This window comes from Moschus berezovskii, chromosome 2, assembly GCF_049115385.1.
Source record: "Moschus berezovskii isolate FMDL1 chromosome 2, NW_MosBer_1.0, whole genome shotgun sequence".
Lineage (NCBI taxonomy): Eukaryota > Metazoa > Chordata > Mammalia > Artiodactyla > Moschidae > Moschus > Moschus berezovskii.
In genome coordinates this window covers 14,354,650-14,377,542 of record NC_142461.1, presented here as the reverse complement: position 1 = coordinate 14,377,542, position 22,893 = coordinate 14,354,650, and the positions used below count along the sequence as shown (strand labels likewise).

At 52.8% G+C, this 22,893-nt stretch overlaps 2 protein-coding genes across 5 annotated transcripts in view; one reads left to right on the top strand and one right to left on the bottom strand.

Moving 5' to 3' along the window:
- Positions 1 to 1,934: 1,934 nt before the first annotated feature.
- On the bottom strand, positions 1,935 to 21,839 carry LOC148778487 (uncharacterized). The gene is made up of 8 exons (XM_088841198.1): positions 21,770 to 21,839; positions 21,030 to 21,165; positions 18,534 to 18,650; positions 17,349 to 17,423; positions 16,775 to 16,893; positions 16,536 to 16,656; positions 2,378 to 2,470; positions 1,935 to 1,992 (listed from the first exon to the last, which is right to left on the bottom strand). Exons 1-8 carry the CDS (start codon positions 21,837 to 21,839, stop codon positions 1,935 to 1,937), a joined length of 789 nt encoding a protein of 262 aa, XP_088697324.1.
- COL16A1 (collagen type XVI alpha 1 chain) overlaps positions 21,185 to 22,893 on the top strand; it is a 51,749-nt gene continuing 50,040 nt past the window's right edge. For 2 of the 4 annotated variants that reach the window (XM_055397855.2, XM_055397858.2), the window contains exon 1: positions 21,186 to 21,449. The gene's annotated coding sequence lies outside the window, so the exon portion shown is untranslated. Of the gene's footprint in view, positions 21,450 to 21,661; positions 21,700 to 22,893 lie in introns of those variants that run through there. The other 2 variants (XM_055397857.2, XM_055397856.2) reach the window with 2 other exon arrangements.

Sequence of the window (22,893 nt, the reverse complement as noted above, 5' to 3'; positions counted from 1 at the left end):
AGACTTGCCGCCCTCCCAGGCAATAAGGAGACAACAGCCTGAGCAGCTCACCCAAGCTCACCTGCAGCCTTTCCTTGCCTTTCAGACTGTGGCAAGGTCATGGATGAGCAGACCATCCCTACTTTCATAAGATCATACCCTGGGAATGTCCAACAAAAATATAATGCAAACTCTTTCTCACTCTCAAAGTCGCTCAGTCATGGGGTTGCTCAAGTTGCAACCCCATGGACTGTAGCCCTCCACACTCCTCTGTCCATGGAATTCTCCTGGCAAGAATACTGGAGTGGGTAGCCATTCTCTTCTCCAGGGGATCTTCCTGATTCAGGAATCAAACCTCAGTCTCCCACATTGCAGGCAGATTCTTAATCTGTCTGAGCCCAATGCAAGCTACATATGTAATTTAAAGCTTTCTCGTTGCTATTTTTTAAAAAGTAAAAACTAGTGACATTAATTTAAATAATCTATTTAACCCACTATATCAAGAATGCCATTATTTCAAAACACATAATCAATATAGAAAATTACTGACGAGCTTCTTTATATTCTTTTTCCATACCTAATTCTCTGAAAGTGTGTGCATTACTTGCGCTGCTGCTGCTGCTGCTGCTAAGTCACTTCAGTCATGTCCAACTCTGTGCGACCCCATAGACGGCAGCCCACCAGGCTCCGCTGTCCCTGGGCAAGAACACTGTTCTCCAGGCAAGAACACTGGAATGGGTTGCCGTTTCCTTCTCCAATGCATGAAAGTGAAAAGTGAAAGTGAAGTCGCTCACTCGTGTCCGACTCTTCGCAACCCCATGGACTGCAGCCTACCAGGCTGCTCCGTCCATGGGATTTTCCAGGCAAGAGTACTGGAGTGGGTTGCCATTGCCTACAGTACATCTCAATTCAGAGTTGAGGACTCAGTAGCCACATGTGGTCAGTGGCTATCATATTAGACAGTACAGCTCTAGACAGAATAAAGGCAGTGACCTTGGGCAAATCAATTCAGCGACCTCTGAAAAGGAGGTCAACTGGTCATGGGAGGATTCATGGAGGTGATGTAAGAAGGGTTTCCAGCTCAGTGCCAGTACCAAGTAGGTCCAAATTCAACATTCCCGGGATTTGGGTATTCAGGGGATACTGGTTGGCAGAGAGGGGGTGTTAGGGATGCAGGAGAAGGTCCTGAGGAGACCTGTGCGCTGGTGTCAGGCCTACTTATAGTACACAGCCCCTCCCTCACCCTCTACAACCACCCTCACAAGCTGTCTTCCTTTTCTCCCACCTGCAGCCCCAGATCCTGGGATAAGGGAGACAGGTTAGGAAAGGCACTTGGATCAACATATTAAAACTCAATTGAGTTTAATTCACTTCCATTAGACACCAGTTAAAAGAAAATTAGGTGGCCTAGGTGCCAGAGGCAGAACCTGGGTGGAGGATGCTGCCACCTTCTGTCTCTCTGGACTCATTTCCCTTGAGGCTGCTTCTTGCACCTTCTGGGCAGTTCATGGGGTCCAACAGTTGGGGCTTTTTAGAGCCAGTCCCCAGTTCCCCCTATTACTCCTCCTTGCGCTCCTCCAAGGACACCAACCCCAGGAACCCCCCCTACCCTCTCAGGCTCTTGAAGCACTTGCTAAGTGTCCAGGGCAGGGGAGACTCTAATAAGGGTTTTGGTATTTCAGACTAGTGGAAATCCAAGAAGGGTGTTGGGCAGGGGGTGGCAGGATCAGATTTAATAGGATTGCTCAGGGTGGATGGGAAATGGATGGGGGCAGTTACTGAAGAGTGAGATGGATGTGGAGGGACCAATGAAGAGACCACCCATAACAAGGAAACTTAAATTAGGGGGATGCTACAGAAGGGGCACGCAATCTGTATGTGTGCAGCAATGGAATTGTCAGCCCCTGGTATGGGCGTTATCAGAAGGAGCCAAGGGCAACTGGTGGGCTTCTGTCTTAACATGCCTGGATGGATGACCATGCCACTGAATTCGGAGGCCAGGAAGAGGACCAGCTGTGCGGGAGACAATTACGACTTTCACCTTGAGCCTGTTAACACTGCAATACCTTGGAGTAGTCAAGGGGGGAATTTCAAGCAGGAAGTAGGTGGTTAGACATACAGGACTAGAGTTCAGGAGAAGGGTGGGACTAGAGTAACCGACATGACAGGAAGCGTACTGGAGCAGGCTGCAAGGTGAGGGCGAGGTGAAGAAATTAAGGCAGGATAGACAATTCCTGAAGTGGAGCTATGAAAAGGAAAGAAAGCTCAGGGGCCACTGTTGATTCTGAAGGTGAAGTTACCTGGAGAGGATGATGGAATGTTTCCAAGGATGGAGAGGCCGTCCTTACCCCCTCCCCAAGATCCTACATAATGATAGACCAAAAATAACCAGCCTTACCATCCTGGGAGGCAGGGTCCTGAGCCCTGGTAATGGATATCATCACAGAGATTGATTCTGCTCATTTGCTGGGCAGCAGGCCAGCCACAGTTCCTGAAGGAGGGTGGGGGAGCAGAGGGGTGGGCATTCAATGAAATCTTGGCTCTAAGGTCTTCTGGGAAGAGGGAACTCTGGACTCTACAGAATAGGGAGCTCCCAGGCACAAGATGGACAGACAAACCCACTGCCTTGGGCTCTCTGCAGCCCTTGACCCTGTTCCTTCTGACCAGTCAGGAACAGGGGCAAACTCACCCCACAAACCTCAGCTGCCCACTGACCCTGCTCCAGGCTGGTATGTCCCCATTACTGGTGGTGGCACAGCACAGCCCCAGCCATCAATCCAGGCATCCCCAGGGTCAACAGAGAAAGTCAATATTTAATTTGGGCACCATGTTAATGCCATCGATTGCTGACTCCCCTCCTCCACTTCCTCAGATTCATCTGTCACTTCCCACCCATGGGGGGCAGGGTGGGGTGATGTAGTACTGGAACCCAGGGGTGGCGGAGCTCAGCCAGTGTCCGCTTGGGAAAACTGGCTGCATGTGGGATTGCTGCCCTTAGCCACCCAGCCTCCCATTCTCCCTGAAAATCACTGATCTGCTTTGTTTGAGTTTCCTGAGCTTTGTCTCCAGCGAGGAGGAGGTAGGGAGGTACACATTCCTCCCAGGCAGGGACTGAACCTAACTCCCTGCAAGGTCCATATATAGAGCAGGTGTGGTTGCAGGTCGAGCAATGAAGGGAGGGATAGAAATCGTGAAGGACCCACTGTGGGACAAAAGTGAGGGTCAATCCTGAGACCCAGAACCCAAGGGCCATATTGGCTCAGGCTTCTGGAACCCCTCTCACGTGCCCACCACTGTGTCCGTGTGATGCTGTGGAACCCACACAGGGACTTTATATGGAGTCCTTCTCTGGGCCCTGGAGATGGGCTTTGGGGAGAGTTGACCTTAGCCTAGAGCCCCTCTGAGCAGTGAAAGAAGCTGAGGGGAGGGCAGAGCCCATCTCAAAACTAGGCTGGGTCCAGCTCCACCATGTGTTCTTGTCAGCTCTGTGGATCCAGATATGGGCTGGGGGGCTGTGCCTCTGCACCCAGGCCAGCCCACCCAGCCTCAGGAAGGGCATGGAGTCTGCTTTACGGGCCAGGCTTGTGCTCAAACCACAACTCCATCCCAAACTTCTGATCGACCTTGGGTAAATTAAATAACCTCTCTGAGCCTTAGATTCCTCTTCTGAGAAGTTTCTTAGGGCCTGGATCATTTTTCATAGTTTCAGAGGGTCAGGGATGGACAGGGTAAACCTTGGTGACCCAAGGGGGTGTTAGGAGAGTTCTCACACCGAGCAGTTGTCACACCTGGTGCAGCCTTGAGAAGCTGCTGGCAACGATGCTCTGAGACTGCTCACTATCAGTTGGGCCTGGGCCACTGTGGCCCCCTAGGTGTTCCTCATTATCCAGAGCTCAGGAGCCAAGACTGTGTCACCAAGGGGACAGTCGGGTCAGGCCAGCCATCTAGCACTGGGTGTGACCCAACAGGCAGTCCAGTTTGGGGCACCAGCAAGGTGGCAACAACATAGGTACACACACATACACACACACACACACAAATGTGAAGAAATACTGCTTTGATGAACTTGTCCAGAGTTTCATGATTGAAAAATCCACAAAGAAGTTGTTTTCCTTTCAGCAGACACGTAAGTATTATGCCTCGTGGGTTACTGTTATTTCTGTTATGAATCATGTATGCGGAGTATGAGAACATCTAAATGTCTTAGTCTGGCCCAGATGACTCCCATTCTGAGCTGCCGAGACTTCACAGCAGCCCAGTTGATCCTCTCGGAGCCACTCAGTCAAGCCTAAAGCCACAAGAGCCTGGCTTGGTCATTCATTTATCCAGTAAACACTGTCTGATGCCCAGTTATGCCAGACCCTGAACTGGGCACTGACAATGTAAAGATGAGGAAGGCGTACTTTTTAAGAAGGACACAGAAGAGGGAAGCAGGACAAAGGGATGGATTTTGTTTCCTCTGCCCCAAACTTTCCAGGGCCTCTTGTTTCTCTTAGAATAAAGTTACATTTCCTTCCTATGGTCCCTGACCGTCTCTCTTGACAAAGCTCCAGTCACGTGGCCTCCTTTATGCTCTTTGAACACAGTTTCTCCCACCCCAGGGCCTTTGCGTATGCTATACCCACCACTTGAAAGGTTCTTCCCTGGTTATCTGCTTTGATGGCTTCCCATCTTTTGATTGAAGCTCTAATGCACCTCCAGCATACCCCTTGCACTTCTGGACCATTTTTAATCACATCACCCTAATCCTTCCATAGTACCACTTCTCCTGGTGAAAATATGGCACCTATCTTCTGTTTGGGCTTCCCTGGTGGCTCAGATGGTAAAGAATCTGCCTGCAGTGTGGGAGACCTGGGTTCGATCCCTGGGTTGGGAAGATTCCCTGGAGGAGGGCTGTCTCCTCCCCCAGACTGTAAGCCTGTGAGGGCAAAACAGGGTGAGTCTCTGACATTCACACCATTGCCTGGCACATGATAGGAACTCCATAGCTAATGCTGAATGAATGAGTGAATGAATGTGTAGTTTAAGGTTCCCATAGGAGATCAAGAGGCAAGTGTCCAGGGAGGTGGTAGAGCTAAGCCTCTGGCCCTTGTTTCCCTACCGCAGACCAACTGCGTCTGCGTCTAGACTTCGGGGTGGAGGGAGGGTGTTGTATGTGCCGGCCTGGAAAGGGGAGAGCCCCAGAGAACATCAGCCTTTGAGCATGCATATTGCAGGAGGCTTCTTCCTTGCATATTAACTTGCTGCTGGACTGGCATCTCCAGCTGCTGATGAATTTTTTAGTGTTAGGGCCAACGGTTGATTGGGGATGAAGGCCACGTCCACTTGTGTGTGAGAGAGTTATGTGCAGCTATTTAGGCAGGGGTTTGCTCCCAGATGGTCCCTTGACACTACCACGTGCAGCTACATGTCTGAGTGGGCTCTGCCCTTAGCTGGCCGACAGCACACATAGGTGATTAATGATGACATGCCATCACTTCCAATACCAACTCAGGGAAGGAAGGGTCCTTAGAAACCACGAGTTTCACTCCCCCCGTTCCACATTGTGCAGAGAGGGAAAACAGGCCCACAGAGGGGAGAGGTTGCTCAACATTAGGCCAGGAGTCCACGGAGGGGAGAGTCAGGACTAGTGCTCAGGGGACACTGAGCATTTATGGAGAACTGTGGTGAACCTGGCGCTGCTCTGGGCACTGGGGCCTCATCACACGAGGGAAGCTCACGACCCAGGAAAAGGAGCCTGGGAAGAGGAAGTCAGACCTGGACATGAGCAATAGGCCCAACAGCAGGAGGTGTCTCCTCTGCCTTTAGGGGGAGGGTGTCAGGGGAGGCACTTAAAGAAGACTACACTTGTACAGAGCTTTGAAGACTGAAAACTCAGCAGGCAAAGAAAAGGGAAAGGACACTGCTGGTGGAGGGTGCCACGTAAGCAAATGCACGGAGGCATGAAACAACCTGGAAAGTTGGGACAATTGCAAATCATGAGGTTTGGGTGGAGAGGAAAGCATCAGGAGGATGGGCTGCAGCGATGAGGTGGCGAAGGGAGGCAGGTCTGATGGCAGTGGGCCTTGTGGGCCACAATAGGCATTTGGATTTTATTTTGAGGACTGCTGGCAAATCACTGGGACAGACTTGGGCTTTAGAAAGATTTCTGTAGCTCCCAAGGAAAAATGAATTCAACAAATACATTTTGAATGCATCCTTATAAAGTGCCAGGCACCGCACTGGGTCCTAAGAATTCAATTCTGAATGAGGCACACCTAGCCTCAGTCCTGCGGTTGGAAGCACAGACAGGTGGGGTGGGTGGGACTATTGGCACACGGACTCAAGAAACACCCTATTTTTGTATTCTCATTAAATCAGCTCCAATCTGACTCTCACTCTAAGCCCTTTCCTACATGTTGGCAGAAGATTCAATCTCAACGATCCTCGGGGCTGCCTGTCACTTTCCCCATAGGCTTGTGTCCCATCTGGGGTCTAAACATGGAGTCCTGATTCTGGGTACACTGGTTACCAAGAGATAGATGCTCATTGTACTAGTCCATGGGGTCCCTTGAGCTTTGGCAACTCAGCTGCTCCTCTGCCACCTGGAGGCATCGAGGCTGGTACGCCAGTGCTTGGGCTCTGGCCTCCTCAGGTGTTCCACCCGCCCCCTCAGTTCCCATCATCTGTTGGGGAAGGGGCTACTGGACCCAGATCTCCACCGTTCAGACGACCCCTGCTTCTGAATCCTCTGCAGCTAGCTGCATGCTCTCCTTTCTCTGCCCTCATTGGCTGCCCTCTTCTCCCCATCCCTTGGGAACACCTAGCGCAGTCACTTCCAGAAGGTTAGCTTTTTCAAAAGTCAGGATGAGCCATCAAACTTCAAGCAGCTTTTGTGTTCAACCCCTCACAAGTTCCCCGAGGCTAGAAAAATCAAAGGGCTCAGATACCAGCTTGGAACTGGGAAGGGAGCAAAATAATTAACATCTCAATAAAATATACTCCACAAAAGTGGATAAGTGATGAGAGACCCAGGCACTGGGTCCTGTGGGAGCTCAGACAAGAGGTACCTAACTCATGCCAGAAGGTCAGGAAAAGCCTCCCAAGGAGGGGATTTCTTTTTTTTTTTTGCCAGACAGAGTCCGGAAGACAGCAAGGAAAAGTATTCCAGGAGGAGGGAACAGCAGGTATGAAGGCCTCAAGGTGAAAGCCAACAGGGGTGTGTGATGAACTGATAACTGCCCTGTGAGAATAGCTGGGATTGAAGGAGGTGAGTCTGGATGATGAAGAGCCTCCCAAGTCCCAAGCCAAGGTCTGGAGTTCATCTGACCACGAGAAGCCACAGGAAAAAATTAATCAAGGAAGTGACCCAAGCAGAGGTCTGGTTCAGAAACATTTAGTTGACTAGTAGTAGAAGAATGAATGGGGAGAGGGTAAAATTGGAGGCAGGGAGGGCAGTTGCAGGAACTGCAGGGATCCAGACAAAGGATGGTGGCTGCCTGGACCCCTGATGGTGGCGGTGATGAACAGAAACGGGCATTATCCATAAGCAATGAGGGAAAAGGGATAGGTTTTTGGGGTAAGGGGAGGGTGGATTTTCGAATGACTAGCAGGGGTGAATCCTTGAGATGGAGCAGAGCAGCATGGTGGTGTGAAGGTGTCAGCAGAAAATCTAGGGAGAAGAAGGAAAGATTGGGGGTGCAATGGACCCCTCCCCGCACCCCATCTCTGCATCCGGCGATTCCCAAACTTCCCACTAGATGGAGGGCTGGTGCTGGGAGACCGGCTCCGCCTCTCATCCTCTGCCCCTCACCCTCAGTGGGCTGGGCCTCCACTTGGGCTTCTCCAAACCCCGTGTGTCCCTGAACTCGACCCAGAGCACATGTATCAATATTTGGGGTCATCAGCTGTCCCCACCCCCTAGGACTCTGTTCTCAGCTTCGAGGGCCCAAGTAGTAAGGGCCCTCTGCCCCAGGTCCCCTCGGTGTAGAGCTCTGTGCCCAGGTATACAGGGGTGTTTCCGTGCTGGGGGCTGCCTCCACCCCTTCAGCCTCCAAAACTGCCTGGCTCCCACAGATAGGTCCCCAGCCTACAGGCATCCCCATCAATGGCGCCATTGTTGCCCTCGATGCTCTCCTTCTCCCGACCTCACGCTGGGGGAGGAGGCCACCATCCCTCTCACTTTTGCCCAGCTCCCAAATAGGGCCCAGTTCCGGTGCCAGGCTGTTAAGGAGAATGGCATCTAGGCCTTCCTGGACTGTGGGAACAGGACACGTACTTGGCTGTGGGCGGAGCTAGTTAGGAGGCGGGGCCCAAGGTGGAGTCAGGGATGCCACCCGGGCCGTGGGTGTGGCCCAAGGCGGGCTAGGGGCGTGGCCTCTGGCGGGGTGGGGTTGGGATCTCCCGAAACTGGAGGCATCCTCCCCTCTCTTCCAGCACTCCCGGCCCCCGCCCCGTCCCAGCCTTTGCGGTCGCCCGGGAGTCCTGCCCGCTCTGACTTTCAGTCCAATAGCCAGACAGACGGACGGTCGGGAGGCTCCTGGCCCCACTTAACAGAGGTCGTTTCTCAGGAGGCCGCGCCCAGCTCCCTAGAACTATCAGGCCTTGCGGAGCCCAAAGGGAAAAGGGAGATATATTTTCTGGGCGCGCACCTCCCCACCCCCCACCAAACCCCAAGTGTTTCCGCTCTTTGCTAGACAGACAGCTGGAGGTCCTGGGGCTTAAGTCCTGAGCTGGAGAAGCTGGTCAGGCGGCTGCACCCCATGAATCTCCCCCCGCCCCCCTTCCCTGCCCGTCGACGCTCAGGCCTGGAGCCGGCTCTAAAAATAGATCGAGGCCCGGGAGCGTGCCTACGCAGGAGGGGGTCTGGGAGGCCTGAGTCACCCTGCCGGCAGGGCCTTCCCCGGTCTCGGGAGCCGAGGACGCCTTGATGGCTGGGGAGCCGAGGCCGCCTTGACAGCTGGGCATCGCTCCGATCCTGTTGGCCCGACTCTGCACTCTTGGCCGTGCCATGTCCCCCTCCCAGGCCCGGGGAGCCAGCCAGGCGATGGCGGACCCGGCCGCGTGAGCGGTAGCAGCCACAGCCGGGAAGGATTAGGAGTCCCCCGGTCCTGATTTATTTTGTTGTTTTTGTGTGCCTGCCGGCAGCGCCCCCATCCCCCACCCGCCCGCGGGCAGTCAAGTCTACACCTGCCCTTCTCTCCTGCCCAGGCCCACAGAGGTGTTCTAGGCTTCTGGGTGGGGACCTGGCCTCCGGGCAGCAAGAAGTTCCAACTTGGATCTTCGAGATTCCAGAGTTAGCATTCCCATTCAACAGATGAGAAAGCTGAGTCCAGGAGAAAGGAAGGGGCCTATCACACAGCAGATTGTGCTGTGATATTCTTGGGTTCAAATCCCAGCTCTGACTCCTAGCCAGCCACTTCGCCCGGCCTGTTTCCTTACGGTAAAGTGCTCGAGTTGAAGATGACACTCATTCACCTGTAAAACTGGGATAAGAATAGATATGTAGGATTGTCCAGACGATTAAAATTATTCTTTAAAAAGCAGCAGTGACCTGCTGGGTGTTACATGTGGGTTTAGTTGCAGCTCAGCAAGTCAGTTATCTCTGGCACCTATTTTTCTCTGCTTCTGGATGTACAGAGGAGGATTAATGGGTGTGGTGTGGTGAGCCCCACCTCTTACCCCCAGGAGCTCAGCTAAGATGACTGGGGCCTGGTCAGGGCGCTTAAGTGAATGTGGAACGCTTGGGTCATAGTGGAGGGAGGAAGGGCAGCATCCTGGCTTTGCATGGGTCTGGCTTACCTGGCTCAGATGGTAAAGAATCTGCATTGAACCGGAGACCCGGGTTCAATTCCTGGGCTGGGAAGATCCCCTGGAGAAGGAAATGGCAACCCGCTCCAGTATTCTTGCCTGGAAAATCCCATGGATGGAGGAGCCTGGCAGGCTACAGTCCATGGGGTCACAAAGAATGGGACATGACTGAGAGACTAACGCTGGTTCCCGTTCTGAGGAGGGGGCATGTTTCGGCCATTACAGGTTTAAGAGCCTCAGGCTCAGGGAACAAAGGGTCTCAACAGTCTCTAAGATCATCTTTTCCTTGTTGGCAAAGGGCACAGGCCCCGAATCCAGGTCCCCTGTCCCAGGCTCTTTCTCCCCACCTTCCAACCACCTGTCCTCTGGCATCCAGACACCAATGTCAAGCCTTTTCTGAATGATCAAGAATGACAATACTCCAGTTGATTTTATTTCTTTATAATATATTATTTAGGCCACTTCATGGAAAAAATTGTCTGATATCTGTTGGAAATGTCATTGACTTTTCACAGCTACATGAAATCAGCTTTGTAAATAGGAAGGCAAGTAGGGTGGGGAGGGACTGCCAGCGATGAACGTGGGTGTAAGATGCAGGCAAGCGTGCCCGGTGAATTAGCAGCCCTCTCCAGTACTAATGATGTTAATAATTAACATTTTTGAGCATTTACTATGGACTTGGCTTAGTTTCATGTATTATCTCATTTAATCCTCCCGACAGTTCCATGTGGTTAGGTGCTATCGTTATCACCCCATTTTACAGATATGGAAACTAAGGGCTTAGAGAGGTAAAGGAAGAGAACGAAGCCAGGGAGTAGCAGAGCCAGGAACAAACCTTCTCCGAGCTTAGATTTTATTTCCTGCCTTGATGAAAAAGTTGGATTTTTACCCTGAAAATCCACTCCCTCAGTCTCCCTTTTCTAGCTAAGTTGTCAGGACTCCCCAACCCAGCCCCGGGCACTACTGGGAGGAGGTGGGGCTGGGCAGCAGCCAGTTTCTCTCCACCCAGAGTTCCAGGATTCAAAGAATTTATGAGTCCAACTGTCTGAGGCTCTTGCATGCAAAGACAGAATCCGGGAGTCCCCAAGTGCTCCTCTCCCCACCATGCCTCACTCAGGAGACTCCTTGACTTGCTCTCCACCAAAGGGAGTTTGTCCTGGGCCCTGTTTCATTCCTGCTGCCAGTATTTATAAAGGGCCTATTCTGTCACATGCTCCGGGGATAAAATGGTAGCAAAAACAGGGCTTTCTGTGGCTTACAGTCTGCTGCTGCTGCAAAGTCGCTTCAGTCGTGTCCGACTCTGTGCGATCCCAAAGACAGCAGCCCACCAGGCTCCCCTGTCCCTGGGACTCTCCAGGCAACAGTCTAGCAGGCTGATAATTGATTACACCCCTCCCTCTTCCAAGCTTCTGCTCAGATCTGCCCCTTCTGGGAGAATGTTTCCAATTGCCTTCCTCAGCCTCTTTGGGAAGGAAGGTGAAGATAGTCTCAAAGCTAAACATGGGAAGGGCAGGTGGGGAGGGAAGGCAGCCAACAGACTGTGTTTGTTGTGGTGGTAAGGTTACACTGTCTCATCGTGTGTATGGAATAGCTAACATCTATTGAGTGTCAGGAGCTGTGCACAGCACTTGAAATGTCTCATCTCAGGGAACTCTCACAGTATCCCTGAGCTGTGGACAATTCCATTTTACCAACAAGGAAACTGAAGCTCTCTCCAGGAGATGAAGGGATTTGACAAAAGCCACACAGCTTCTAAGTGGTAGGAGTGAAGTTTGAACCCAATTATTCTGAGGCTATAGCCCCCACCCTTAACACTATGCTGAGTTTTTGTTTGACTTTTAGGTAAAGAAACTAAGACCTAGGACTTCTTGGTGGTCCAGTGGTTAAGAATCTGCCTGCCAGTGCAGGAGATACAGGTTCTATACCTGGTCCGGGATGATTCCACGTGCCATGGGGCAACTAAGCCCATGCACCTCAACTACTGAGCCCATGTGCTACAACTACTGAAGTCTGTGCACCCTAGAGCCTATGCTCAGCAACAAAAGAAGCCACTGCAATGAGAGGCCTGTGCACCAAAACAGAGTAACCTCGGCTTACTGCAACTAGAAGAAGTCCGTGCGCAGCAACGAAGACCCAGCGCAGCCAAAATAAATAAATAAAATTTTAAAAGAAAGAAACTAAGACTTAGAGAGGCCTAGAGATTGGCTAAAGGTTATACAGCAAAACAGGACTGTGAGTTGAGTTGGCTGGTACCCAAAATGATGCTTGGGTAAAGGTATACAAACTGTCCTGCTAGGGCCTCAGGAGGCCAACTCTTGCCCCAGAAGGGATTATTGGGGGTGGGGCAGGGCCTGGAGGAAGGCTGGGGGGGGGCAGGTCCATCTGAGGATCTTCAGTGCTGCTTGAGCTGCACCCTGCCCCACAGGCCCGTGCTATGGGGCCAGGACCCTTGGGATGTCTCGGCAGATGCACTGTCCCTCCCATGTGTGTTCTGAGATGTCATCTTTGTGTCCTGCTCTGTGCAGGCCTGGGATTCCCATCTCTTTCAGAATGTTCCACAGTTTATTGTGATCGACACAGTCAAAGGCTTTGGCATAGTCAATGAAGCAGAAATAGATGTTTTTCTGAAACTCTCTTGCTTTCTCCATGATCCAGCGGATGTTGGCAATTTGATCTCTGGTGCCTCTGCCTTTTCTAAAACCTGCTTGAACATCTGGGAGTTCACGGTTTACATACTGCTGAAGTCTGGCTTGGAGAATTTTGAGCATGACTTTACTAGCGTGTGACTTTACTAGCATGTGGTAGTTTGAGCATTCTTTGGCATTGCCTTTCTTTGGGATTGGAATGAAGACTGACCTCTTCCAGTCCTGTGGCCACTGCTGAGTTTTCCAAATCTGCTGGCATATTGAGTGCAGCACTTTCACAGCATCATCTTTCAAGACTTGAAATAGCTCAACTGGAATTCCATCACCTCCACTAGCTTTGTTAGTAGTGATGCTTTCTAAGGCCCACTTGACTTCACATTCCAAGATGTCTGGCTCTAGGTCAGTGATCACGTTATTGTGACTATCTTGGTCGTGAAGATCTTTTTTGTACAGTTCTTCTGTGTATTCTTGCCACCTCTTCTTAATATCTTCTGCTTCTGTTAGGTCACTCTGAAAGAGATGGGAATCCCAGACCACCTGACCTACCTCTTGAGAAACCTGTATGCAGGTCAGGAAGCAACAGTTAAAACTGGACATGGAACAACAGACTGGTTCCAAATAGGAAAAGGTGTACGTCAAGGTTGTATATTGTCACCTTGCTTATTTAACTTATATGCAGAGTACATCATGAGGAACGCTGGGCTGGAAGAAGCACAAGCTGGAATCAAGATTGCTGGGAGAAATATCAATAACCTCAGATATGCAGATGACACTACCCTTATGGCAGAAAGTGAAGAGGAACTCAAAAGCCTCTTGATGAAAGTGAAAGAGGAGAGTGAAAAGGTTGGCTTGAAGCTCAACATTCAGAAAACAAAGATCATGGCATCTGGTCCCATCACTTCATGGGAAATAGATGGAAAAACAGTGGAAACAGTGTCAGACTTTATTTTTTTGGGCTCCAAAATCACTGCAGATGCTGATTGCAGCCATGAAATTAAAAGACGCTTGCTCCTTGGAAGGAAAGTTATGACCAACCTTGATAGTATATTAAAAAGCAGAGACATTACTTTGCCAACCAAGGTCTGTCTAGTCAAGGCAATGGTTTTTCCCGTGGTCATGTATGGATGTGAGAGTTGGACTGTGAAGAAAGCTGATCGCCGAAGAATCGATGCTTTTGAACTGTGGTGTTGGAGAAGACTCTTGAGAGTCCCTTATACTGCAAGGAGATCCAACCAGTCCATTCTAAAGGAGATCAATCCTGGATGTTCATTGGAGGGACTGATGCTGAAGCTGAAACTGCAATACTTTGGCCACCTCATGCGACGAGTTGACTCACTGGAAAAGACTCTGATGCTGGGAAAGGTTGGGGGCGGGAGGAGAAGGGGACGACAGAGAATGAGATGGCTGGATGGCATCACCGACTCTGTGGACATGAGTTTGAGTGAACTCCGGGAGTTGGTGATGGACAGGGAGGCCTGGCGTGCTGTGATTCATGGGGTCGCGGAGAGTCAGACACGACTGAGCGACTGAACTGAACTGAACTGTGAAGGCCTGGGGAGGCGGCTGGTAGACAGGAGAAAAGGCTGTTTAAGTCCTTCACTGAGTCCTTCACCGCCCTGGGGGCTTCCGGTCTGTCTGGAGAGGAGGGAGGTGCCCTTGTTGGGGAGGGTGATGCTGGTGAGCGTTTTTGAGCTTATCTGGTAGGTGCTGACACCAGGAGAGCACCTTTCCCTTCGCCTTTCTCTCCCTTAATCCTTTCAGCAAACCCTCAGTGACAGATACTGTGTTTCTGTATACTGATACTGTATACAGGTGCTGTATTTCTGTTTATCTGAAGAAGAGGTGAAGTGATGCCACCAAATTACAGAGCCATGATTTGGGCCCAGGCAAAATCACTGCGGATGCTGATTGCAGCCATGAAATTAAAAGACGCTTACTCCTTGGAAGGAAAGTTATGACCAGCCTAGATAGCATATTAAAAAGCAGAGACATTATTTTGCCAACCAAGGTCCGTCTAGTCAAGGCTATGGTTTTTCCCGTGGTCATGTATGGATGTGAGAGTTGGACTGTGAAGAAAGCTGATCGCCAAAGAATTGATGCTTTTGAACTGTGGTGTTGGAGAAGACTCTTGAGAGTCCCTTGGACTGCAGGGAGATCCAACCAGTCCATTCTAAAGGAGATCAATCCTGGGTGTTCACTGGAAGGACTTATGCTGAAGCTGAAACTCCAATATTTTGGCCACCTCATGCGACGAGTTGACTCACTGGAAAAGACTCTGATGCTGGGAGCGATTGGGGGTAGGAGGAGACGGGGACGACAGAGAATGAGGTGGCTGGATGGCATCACCGACTCGATGGACATGAGTTTGAGTGAATTCCGGGAGTTGGTGATGGACAGGGAGGCCTGGCGTGCTGTGGTTCATGGGGTCGCTAAGAGTCGGACATGACTGAGCGACTGAAATGAACTGAACTGAACTGAACTGATAGGTAATCTATGGAGAAGGCAATGGCAAGCCACTCCAGTACTCTTGCCTAGAAAATCCCATGGACAGAGGAGCCTGGTGGGCTACAGTCCATGGGGTCACTACTAGTTGGACACGACTGAGTGACTTCATTTTCACTTTTCACTTTCACGCATTGGAGAAGGAAATGGCAACCCACTCCAGTGTTCTTGCCTGGAGAATCCCAGGTACGGCGGAGTCTGGTGGGCTGCCGTCTGTGGGGTCACACAGAGTCGGACAGGATTGAAGTGACTTAACAGCAGCAGCATAGGTGACCTAACACCATGCCCTTCTGCAGGGCTTCTCACATGTGGTCCCTGGAGCCCAGCACCAGCATTGTCTGGGAAGTTATTTGAAAAGCAGACTGCTGAATCAGAAACTTTGGGAGTGAGGGACTGACAGTCTGTGTTTAACAAGTCCTCCAAGCTCCCAACTTCTGCTCTCCTGCCTTATAGGCTCTGGGTGAGAGTGGGGCAGGGTGCAGGTGACCCATCTAAGATCATGGGTCCTGGAGTCAGACAGAGCTGAGTTCAGGCAGAACTAAGTTCAGATCTCTGCTCCACCACTTTCCAGCCCTATGACTCTGGGACTTTAATCATGAATCCTTGCTTTCCTAGCCTGTGAAGTGAAGGTGATAACAGTACCTCACCTCCCAGAATTGTTGCTGGTTAAGATCTCATTTGACTGATGGAAAAAATGGCAACTCAGGGATCTCCTTTGGGCTCCGGTGGTTAAGAATCTGCCTTGTAATGAAGGGGTTGCAGGTTCAATCCCTGGTTGGGAGACTAAGATCCCGTATGCTGAGCTGCAACTACTGAGCCTTCATGCCACAACTAGAAAGTCCTTGTGCCACAACAAAAGATCCTGTATGCCACAACTAAGACCCAACACAGCCAAATAAATATTTTACAAAAAAGAAAAGAAAAAACGGTGACTCAGAGAGGGAAAGGGACTTCCCAGACCCCTGCTGTGTGGGCTCCTTTCCAGAGAGGACTCTGCCCTGTGGGTCTGTCCCAAAGTGACCGATTCCCATCCAGCTCCATCCTGGCTAGCTGTGTAACCTTGAGCTGATTACTCATGTTCTCTCTGCCTGTCTCCTCAGGCTTAGAGTGGGGATAACAGTGCCTGGGCTTCCCGCTGTTGTGGCGAGACTAAAATGAGTTTCTCCGTGCGTGGTGCCGGCCAGCAACTTCAAAAGGGCTCAATAAATGTTAGCTGCTGTTATTGAAGGCAGAGGCAGGAGCAACCCCTGTGTCTTCTAATGGCCCCTAGCCCTGGTCAGAGCATGATTAAGAGTTTAAAGGAGGTCAGAGAGCGTGGGAATTCTGAGGGGTGGAATCTTCCCCTTGGAGGAGAGCATTTTGGACCGGATCGTTCTGTATCGTGAGAGACCGTGTTGTGCCCTGTAGGATGTTTAGCAACGTCCTGTAGCCTCTGTCATCTAGATGTTAGGAGGTCCCCTCACCAAGCTGTGATGACCCCAGATATCTCCAGACGTTACCGAATATCTCCCAGAGTGGAAAATCACAATTCCCCTGTTGAGAATCACTGAGATTATCAGGCAGGGTGGTCTGAGGTGTTTTAATACACCAGGTAGGTTAACGCGGGATCCTACTGTCTGCCTCATGGGATGGTGGGGAGGCTGGGGTCCAGGGTCACACAGCAGGTAGAGATGGGCTTGGACTCCAGGGCTCTTGTGCCCGTTGCCTCTCCACAGGTCCCTCAGAACAGGTGGGCAGAGCCCAGGGGACAACCAAGCTGGGGCTCAGGATGCCTGGAGTGTCCCCGCTTCCCCCATCAAAGTCCACCTCCCCGACCACTGCCACATGCCTGGCAGTGCCCGTCAGAGTCTGGGCTCACCTTTCCAGACGCTCCAGGGTGGCCAAACCAAGCAGGTACCTGGTGCCAGGTGCTATTGAAGTTGGGCATCTAAGAATGTAGCCAGGGCTGGGGTTGTCAGTGTGGAGCTCTCCATGACCTGTGAGGGAGGGGGGCATCAGCAGAGTGGAGCCCGCCCGCCGGGACCATAAAGCTGCCACCAGAGGTGAAAGATGGGTCCCCCTGCCACTGGGATGCAGAGAGCCGTGGAGACATGGTGACAGGGCTGATTTAGCGGGGAAGAAGGGAGGATGAGACAGTCAGAGAGAAAGAACCAGAAACAGTGCAGAGAGGCAGAGTGAAGAGAAGCAGAGAACACGGATGAGGCAGAGACAGGAGAGAAGGACATGAAGACGCGAAAAATGCAGGAAACAGATCAGAGACGCAGATCCAAAAACAGAGGGGAAGAGGAGAGACAAAGATGAGAGGTAGCTGGAGAGGGGGCCGGAGTCACAGAGGAAAGACAGCAAGAGACTCGGAGGCAGAGAAAAGAGGCCAGGTTCAGTGAGTCAAAGGAGGCAGGACAGAGGCATCCGGAGACGCTCCAGGGGCTGACCTCTGCCTCTTCTCTGTGACTCGTGCCCTCTGGGCATGTGTGTGTATCTCTGCCCACATGCACATTCGTGTCTGTGCTCACGTGTCACACCTCCCGCAGGGCCATCTGTGTCTGAGAACCCGGCAGTGCTTGGGTGCGTTCATCTGCTAATTCACCACTGGCTGCCGGTGGGGTGCAGGGCAGTGGGTATCACGGAACAAAACCCCTCATGGAGATGCTTGCTTAATTCATAGAAAAAGCATACAAACTAATACCAGAGCTGTGCAGAGATGTGAAACGGAGTCATGTATTAGAGGGCGACTCAGGACTCCTCTATACCTGGTGGTCAGGGAAGGTCACTGAGGAGGTGACTGGTGAGGTGAGATCTGGATGTCAAAGAGCCAGTCTGGCAAAGATCAGGGGCAAATCCTTCCAGAAGGATGACTTGGTACAGAAGTCCAGAGGAGAAAACCAACTTGGTGAATGCAAGACTGAGAAAGGAGGCCGGTGGGGCCACAACTTCGGGGAGTGAGGTGGCCGGACAGGAAGGCAGAGGGCAGATCATGAAGGACTTGGTGAGGCCAGGGGAAAGATGTCGGGGTTCTTCTAGGTGAAATGAAAACTGGAAGACTGAAGCTGGAGAGTGACGCCAACAGATCCAGGTTTGGAAAGATCTCACTGGCTGCTGGGTGGGAAGCAGGGGGTGGGGAGGCTCCTGCAGTAGTCCAGGCAAAAGAGGTGGGTGGCTTGGGTGAGACTGGGGAGAAGTAGGTGGATGCGGGCTGTGCTTTGGGTGTAGAAACAACAAGACAGTGGGGATGGCGGGGAGAGAGGAAGGAGCCAAGGATGACTCCTGGGTGGTTTGCCTGAGCATCTGAATGAATTATGGTGGTGTTTACCAGCATGAGGAAGACACGGAGAGGCGGCTCTGTGGGGAACAGTACAGGAGTCTGCTTCGGCTGTGTGACGTGCCTGTGTGTGTGTGTGCACCTGTGTGCACATCTGCCAGGGCCCAGGTGTGCACGTGTGCCTGTGTGGGTTCAGACCACCTCTTGCTTGGCCGTGTGGGGGTTCCTGGGCCTGACCTGGGACCAGGCCCTGTCTTGACTCTTCGCTTCCCCCAGCCCCAGGTGCTGCCCCTGCCAGATGGGTATTCCCCAAGGGCCAGCAGGAACAATGGGGTGGGCAGGCCCTTGGCGCTGCTGACATCTGGGCACACAACCCCAGGCCCAGGAGGCCCCGGGAGCCCCGCCTGGCAGCAGCAGGCAGGCTCCGGGGCAGCTGGTGGCGATTAGCAGCGTTGATTACCTCGTGGTGATGCCATCTGGGGTGAGGGCACAGAGCCCAACCCCACGGGATCCCCTGCTTGCTGGCACGCAGGGCTTTCTGGGGCTCAATGCATGTAACTGTGTCAGTATCATGGCCTGCGTGTGTGTGGATGCCCACTGGTGAGTACATATCTGAGCAGGGGTTTCCGGGGGAGCCGAGTCTGTGTGGCCCCCTGCGTCTGTGTGCATGTGTATGTTCTGCAGGTCTGCAGGTTTCCCTGTGTGCATACATGAAGAATGATGCCTGCGGGCACGGGTGTGTGTTTCTATGTGTATGTCTGTGCACACACGTCTGCATGGGCCTGTATGTGTTTCTTTATGCAAATCCAAGTACATGAAATGAAGTACTGTATGTGTGCATTCTGAAAATGATGCACCTGTGTTTGAGTACACCCAGGGATGTATTTCTGTGGCTTCATCTGTGCTCACACGTGTGTCTCTGTGTGTCTGCTTATGTGGAGTGTGCTTATGTGCTTGTGTGTGTGCATGTGTCTGTGTAAACCTGTCTACATTTGCATGCGGAGTCTATCCACATGTGCTGTGAGAGAACATATCTAACTCTCTGCTTCTGCATGGGTGCATATATGTGTCCGGGGCAGGGAGGGGCACAGGCCCATTTCTAGACTGTGTCTGTGACAGTGCATCCAGGCATAGGCTGTGCCCCAGGCTTGGCTGTTCATATGCGCACCCTTAGGGAGCAATGGAAAGGGATCTGGACTCCCGCTTCTCAGGTCCCTTCTGCTCTGGGTCCAACCATCCCCTCCTGCCTAGGAGGGTCTGGGGTATGAGTGGGGGAAGGATTGGGGGTGTCCAGGGTGGCACAGTGGTTAAGAGCGTGTGCAATGGGTCCAGGCTAGCTGATGTGGGCCCCTGCCCCACCACCCACTAACTATGTGACCTTGGGCAAATTGAGTCATTCCTATGCTCCGGGTTTCTCCATCTGTAAAATGGGGGTAAGCATAGAATTTTCTTTCTGGGGCTGTTGTGAGGATGAAAGGAGCTAGCCGATGTGAAATGCTAAGCACAGAGCCTGACCTCTGTCTGGGTGTTATCTACTCATTCCCAAGTGCCTGCCGCTGGGGCAGCACCCTATGGAGACAGAGCCTGTGCCTACCCACTCCTCAGGCCAAAGCTTCCAGAAAGCCCCACCCCCTCCACTTCCCGCCTGCTGAGCTCAGCGCTTCCCAGGCCCTGCCACTGTCATAGCCACATCTGGGCCAGCTCTGCGCAGGGACCACAGTGGTGCGCCTCCGTGGCCACGGCTGGGGTTTCCGCTGACTCAGCGCCTCAGGCTCTGGAGGCGGGAAATCCCAGTCCTGCCTCACAACCCCCACCTCAGGTTACATGGGGCCACAGGGCTATGGCTCCACAAGGTCACTTTTCCAGGAAGACCCCCGCCCCCAAATCAGGGGACTCCAGTTGCTCCCCCCACAGGCATTTTTATGCTCAAGGACTTCTTGAACCTACTTCTCAATAGGTCCTTATCCTTGGGGCCCAGAAATTTGCTACCTCCCTTAGGAGGGTCACCTTGATCATCCCTCTGCCTCTGGACAGAACTAGGCACTTTACCTGCTTCCTTCTCCTCAGAAGTCCAACTTTCTCCTCATCCAACCTCAATTCCCCTTGCTTCCTTGGATCCTGAGCATAAAGCAAAACCCTCTCCATTGCTGGGCTGGCCCAGCGTCACCCCCTCACCCCATCCCCCATTCTCACATCCTGCCAGCATTCACCATAATAATGATAAAACAGCGAATATTTATTGAGCTCTTCTTTTGTGCCCTTGGTAAGCACTTTTACAGACTAATTTGTTTTCTGCTCACAAAGTATATGCAGTCATTATCCCATTTTACAGATGAGAAAGTAAAGTCATCGTTATAAATAATAAGTTCAAAACTAGAGGATAGGGATTTGAACCCTTCTAACCTCATAGAGTCAGGAGGAATAAGGGGACCCGCTGGGTTCCACTTGTCTGGAATTGAGTCCAGAGAAGAAGGGGTTAATTTAGCACCATCCCCAACTCCTGGAGGGAGCCCCCCTTCCCCCCAGTTCAGACGGTCAGAGAATAGAGTCACAGGGAATGTTAGGCTCAGAAACTGGAAAAAGCTGACCAAGGAGGCTTGGGCAGCAGCCACGTCACGAGTGCCGCGGAACTGGGGAGGAGGGTCTTCATTCCCCCCCCAACCCTCCCCACCCTCCACCCCCGTTTCTGGAGGCCCAGCCGGGGAAGGGGAAGGGGGTGGCAAAGGGGAGGCCTTTCAAGCTCCAGGCCTGGCTCTTAAAGGGCAGGACGCCCCCGCCCCCCACCCGCCTGCAGCCAGAGCCCCCTTGCAGGGCAGCTCCGGGCACGCAGGGTCCCGCCTAGCTCGCTCGCTCACCTGGCGGGCAAATGGGAGGGGCGGGCCTGGGAGCGCAGCCAGACCAGCAGCGGGGCTGCGCGGCCCGCCGCCTCTGCCACCGCTGGAGCCCCCTCCCGGTCCTCCCGCCCTCCTCCAGCCTGGCGGGCGGGCCCAGCTGTGTTCCATTAGCGGCCCTGGCAAGTCCCCAGCCCCCTGGAGCCGCCCCCTAGTCCCCCACCCGGAGTAGCCGGCAGTCCCGGGCAGTCGCGCGCGCGGGCGCGCGAGCGGGACAGCCTTCAGCCCCCAAAGCTCGGGACCCGGGAACTTGGGGTCCGCGAAGCCGGCCAGAAGGGATCCAGGACCTTCCAGCGGGCTGAGGAACCCAGGCCCTGCTTTCTGGGGCTGGCTGCACTGGGCTGCCAGGATTACTCAGTGAGGTGGGGGCGATCCCCAGCCGAGGTAAGTGAGGGTGGAGGGGGTTGCCTCCCGGCTCTGGGCTTGCTGTGTGACCTGGGGCAAAGGGCATTCCCTCTCTGGACTTCAGTCCTCTTCTTTCTAGCAGGATAAGCTCTACCTCCGTGGCAGTTCTGACTCTCCCTGCCCCCAAGTCTGTGCCTTCCTGTTGGGATGGGATCGTTTCCTCGCGGAAGCATCTCTCCTGTCTCTGCGGTGCCCTGCTCTGGCTGGGGCACTGAGCGGGAGGCCAGAGGTCAGGAGCGCGAAGGGGACAGGGAGCACATGGAAGTTCACGCCTCCACATGCACTCGTCTGCCTCTCACAGCCGGCAGTCCTCCCGCTGACTGGCAGGAGGGGGAGGTCAGAATAGGGGTAGAGGGAGAGGAGGTGCATACCGGCAGAATGGGGGATGAGTAGGGTGGGGAACAGCACTGCCTCAAGAAGAGGGAGGTTGGGGTCCTATCTCCAAATATATGGAGGCGAGGGGTCCTTCCTGCTCTCGTTCCCCATCCAGAACTGAGGGAGGGGGAAACAGAATTCCTTTGCAGCTGGAGAGAATGAGGTCAGACTTGCTTAAGAACTTCCCAACAGGAGGGCCTGCAGGAAGCGTAGTCATCGCCTGCCTGTGTGCACGTGTATGCGTTCAAGCTGGTGTGTCTGGGTGGCCCCTGGACACATGTCTCTGTGAGCTTGTGTGTAGGTAGGCTTGTGTGCACAAATATGCCTGTGTGTATATATGCCTGTATATCTGTGTGTATCATGACTGTGTGTGCACGCGCCGGCTGCCTGTCTCAGGGGAGGCCGGATGATGTATGGCTCTCCTGGCCGCTTGCTGAGCTCGCATTGATTTATCTGGGCCCATCCATCAGGGTTTAATAAAACTAAAAGACGAGCATCCATCAGCAGGGGAGATTGGCAACAAGGTCCCGAGCCCGGTGACCTGCTCTCCTGCCCACTGCACCCATGAGGGAAGCTTCCTTGGCTCCTGTGATGCCTCTAGGAGACTCAGCTCAGTTGTCAGTCCCTTGTGGGTGCCAGAAAAGGCCTGCTGGCTGAGCTGGGTGCAGCTAGCCAGGTACCAGATTAGCATATACCAATACAGTGCACAGGTTGATAAAATACTGAAGTACTTCCAAGTGTCTTGGCAAATAGCCTCTGCCTCAAACTTCCGTACTATCCCCAGTGACCTGGCCTTTTAGGACCCTCTCGATCTCTCCTTAGTCCAGCAACTGTCCACTAGACAGCCTGATGCTGCCTGGACCTGGTTTCACCACTCCGGCCAGCATTCTGCGCTGGCTGCTGGGTGTCCGTGCCATACCGGTGGTTAAATATTTTGAATATCACTGTGGCCCAAATCCTAGCCCAAGGCCTGTGGTTGGGCCTCTGAGAGGGACTGATGCCTGGCCAGACCTGCCACCCCAGGACCAGCGCCTGGGCCCCATGGGCT